The sequence below is a fragment of the Buceros rhinoceros genome, unplaced genomic scaffold (assembly GCF_000710305.1).
Source record: "Buceros rhinoceros silvestris isolate BGI_N320 unplaced genomic scaffold, ASM71030v1 scaffold20315, whole genome shotgun sequence".
NCBI classification, from domain to species: domain Eukaryota; kingdom Metazoa; phylum Chordata; class Aves; order Bucerotiformes; family Bucerotidae; genus Buceros; species Buceros rhinoceros.
In genome coordinates, this window is record NW_010411402.1 from 12694 (window position 1) to 13962 (window position 1269).

The 1269-nt window shown below is 63.8% G+C and overlaps 1 protein-coding gene across 1 annotated transcript in view; it reads left to right on the forward strand.

The window, feature by feature from the left end:
- The window catches only part of KIAA0100 (KIAA0100 ortholog), a gene marked incomplete at its 5' end in the record, with an annotated part of 13763 nt that extends 12495 nt beyond the window's left edge, over window positions 1-1268 (forward strand). The window contains 4 exon segments of the mRNA XM_010136019.1: window positions 82-206; window positions 549-650; window positions 748-882; window positions 1080-1268. Coding sequence (XP_010134321.1) covers window positions 82-206; window positions 549-650; window positions 748-882; window positions 1080-1262 — 545 coding nt within the window.
- Window position 1269: the final 1 nt, after the last annotated feature.

A 1269-nucleotide genomic window follows, 5' to 3' on the forward strand; every position in this document is an offset into this window, starting at 1 on the left:
GCGGGGGAGCCGGGAGGGGTCTGGGTCATGGCTAACCCCCGGCCGGACACCAGCCACCGCCTCCCACGCTCATCATCGCAGGGATCCCCGTGGTGAAGCCGCGGCAGCTGATCGTGGCTGATGACTCGCTGGGCCCAGGGAAGGGAGTCGCTCAGGGACTGAACCGGACGTCAGGGGTCAGGAGATCATTCCGAAAAGCACCGGAGGTACCTGCTGCTGCCTGGGCAGGGGATCCTGGGGCAGCCCTGCTGTGGAGTCAGTCCGTTTTCCCTGGGCTGCAGGGCTGGGCAGCCGTGTCCTCCCTTGCTTGCCTGTTCCTGTCCTCTGCTCCCTCCCACCATGAGGGTTTGTGTCCTTTACCACCAAGCACCTGCTCGCTTGATGTGATCCCTGCAGCATCTCATTTCCCCGCTGCCCTGCCAGAGCAGCTCTCACCTCTCGCCGGTGAAGCAATGCCATGGCCTAATGCCCGGCTGTCCCTTCCCTGCTGCTTCCTGGCTCTCTCCCTTCTCCTTCCCTTCTGCTCACGGCTCCTGCTTTGTCCCCAGCATCCCGTGGATGACATCGATAAGATGAAGGAGCGTGCGGCCATGAACAACTCCTTCATCTACATCAAGATCCCGCAGGTGCCGCTCTGCGTCAGCTACAAGGTGTGGGGCTGGTGGGCTGGGATGTGCTGGGGAGGGGACACAGCCCCTCGGCCTGGGGGTGGCCTGGGGTATGCTCCCTAACACCCCTATCATCCAGGGTGAGAAGAACAGCGTGGACTGGGGTGACCTGAACCTGGTGCTGCCGTGCCTGGAGTACCATAACAACACGTGGACGTGGCTGGACTTCGCCATGGCGGTGAAGAGGGACAGCCGCAAAGCCTTGGTGGCACAGGTACGGGGGACCCCAGCCCCCAGGGCCTCTTTCCCGCTCACCTGGAGGCTGCCAGGGTCGGATGTGGTAACCCTACAGCAGGCAGCACCTTCTCCAGCACGGGAAGCAGCCGCAGTGGCTCAGGCTCTCACGCATGCTGAGGAGCCTGGGCGCGGGGCTGAGCCGTGGGGTGCTGAGCCTCCTAAATCCCGGGGCAGGTGATCAAGGAGAAGCTACGCCTGAAGCCAGCAGCGGGTGCGGAGGCCCGGGGGAAGCTGGAAAGCAAAGCGGACGGGACCATCCAGCAGCAGGAGGAGGACGAGAAGGCGCGTCTGCTCATCGGGCTGAGCGTGGGCGAGAAGAACCCCAGCAAGAAGTCGATCTTCGGCAGGCGCAAATGACAGGAGC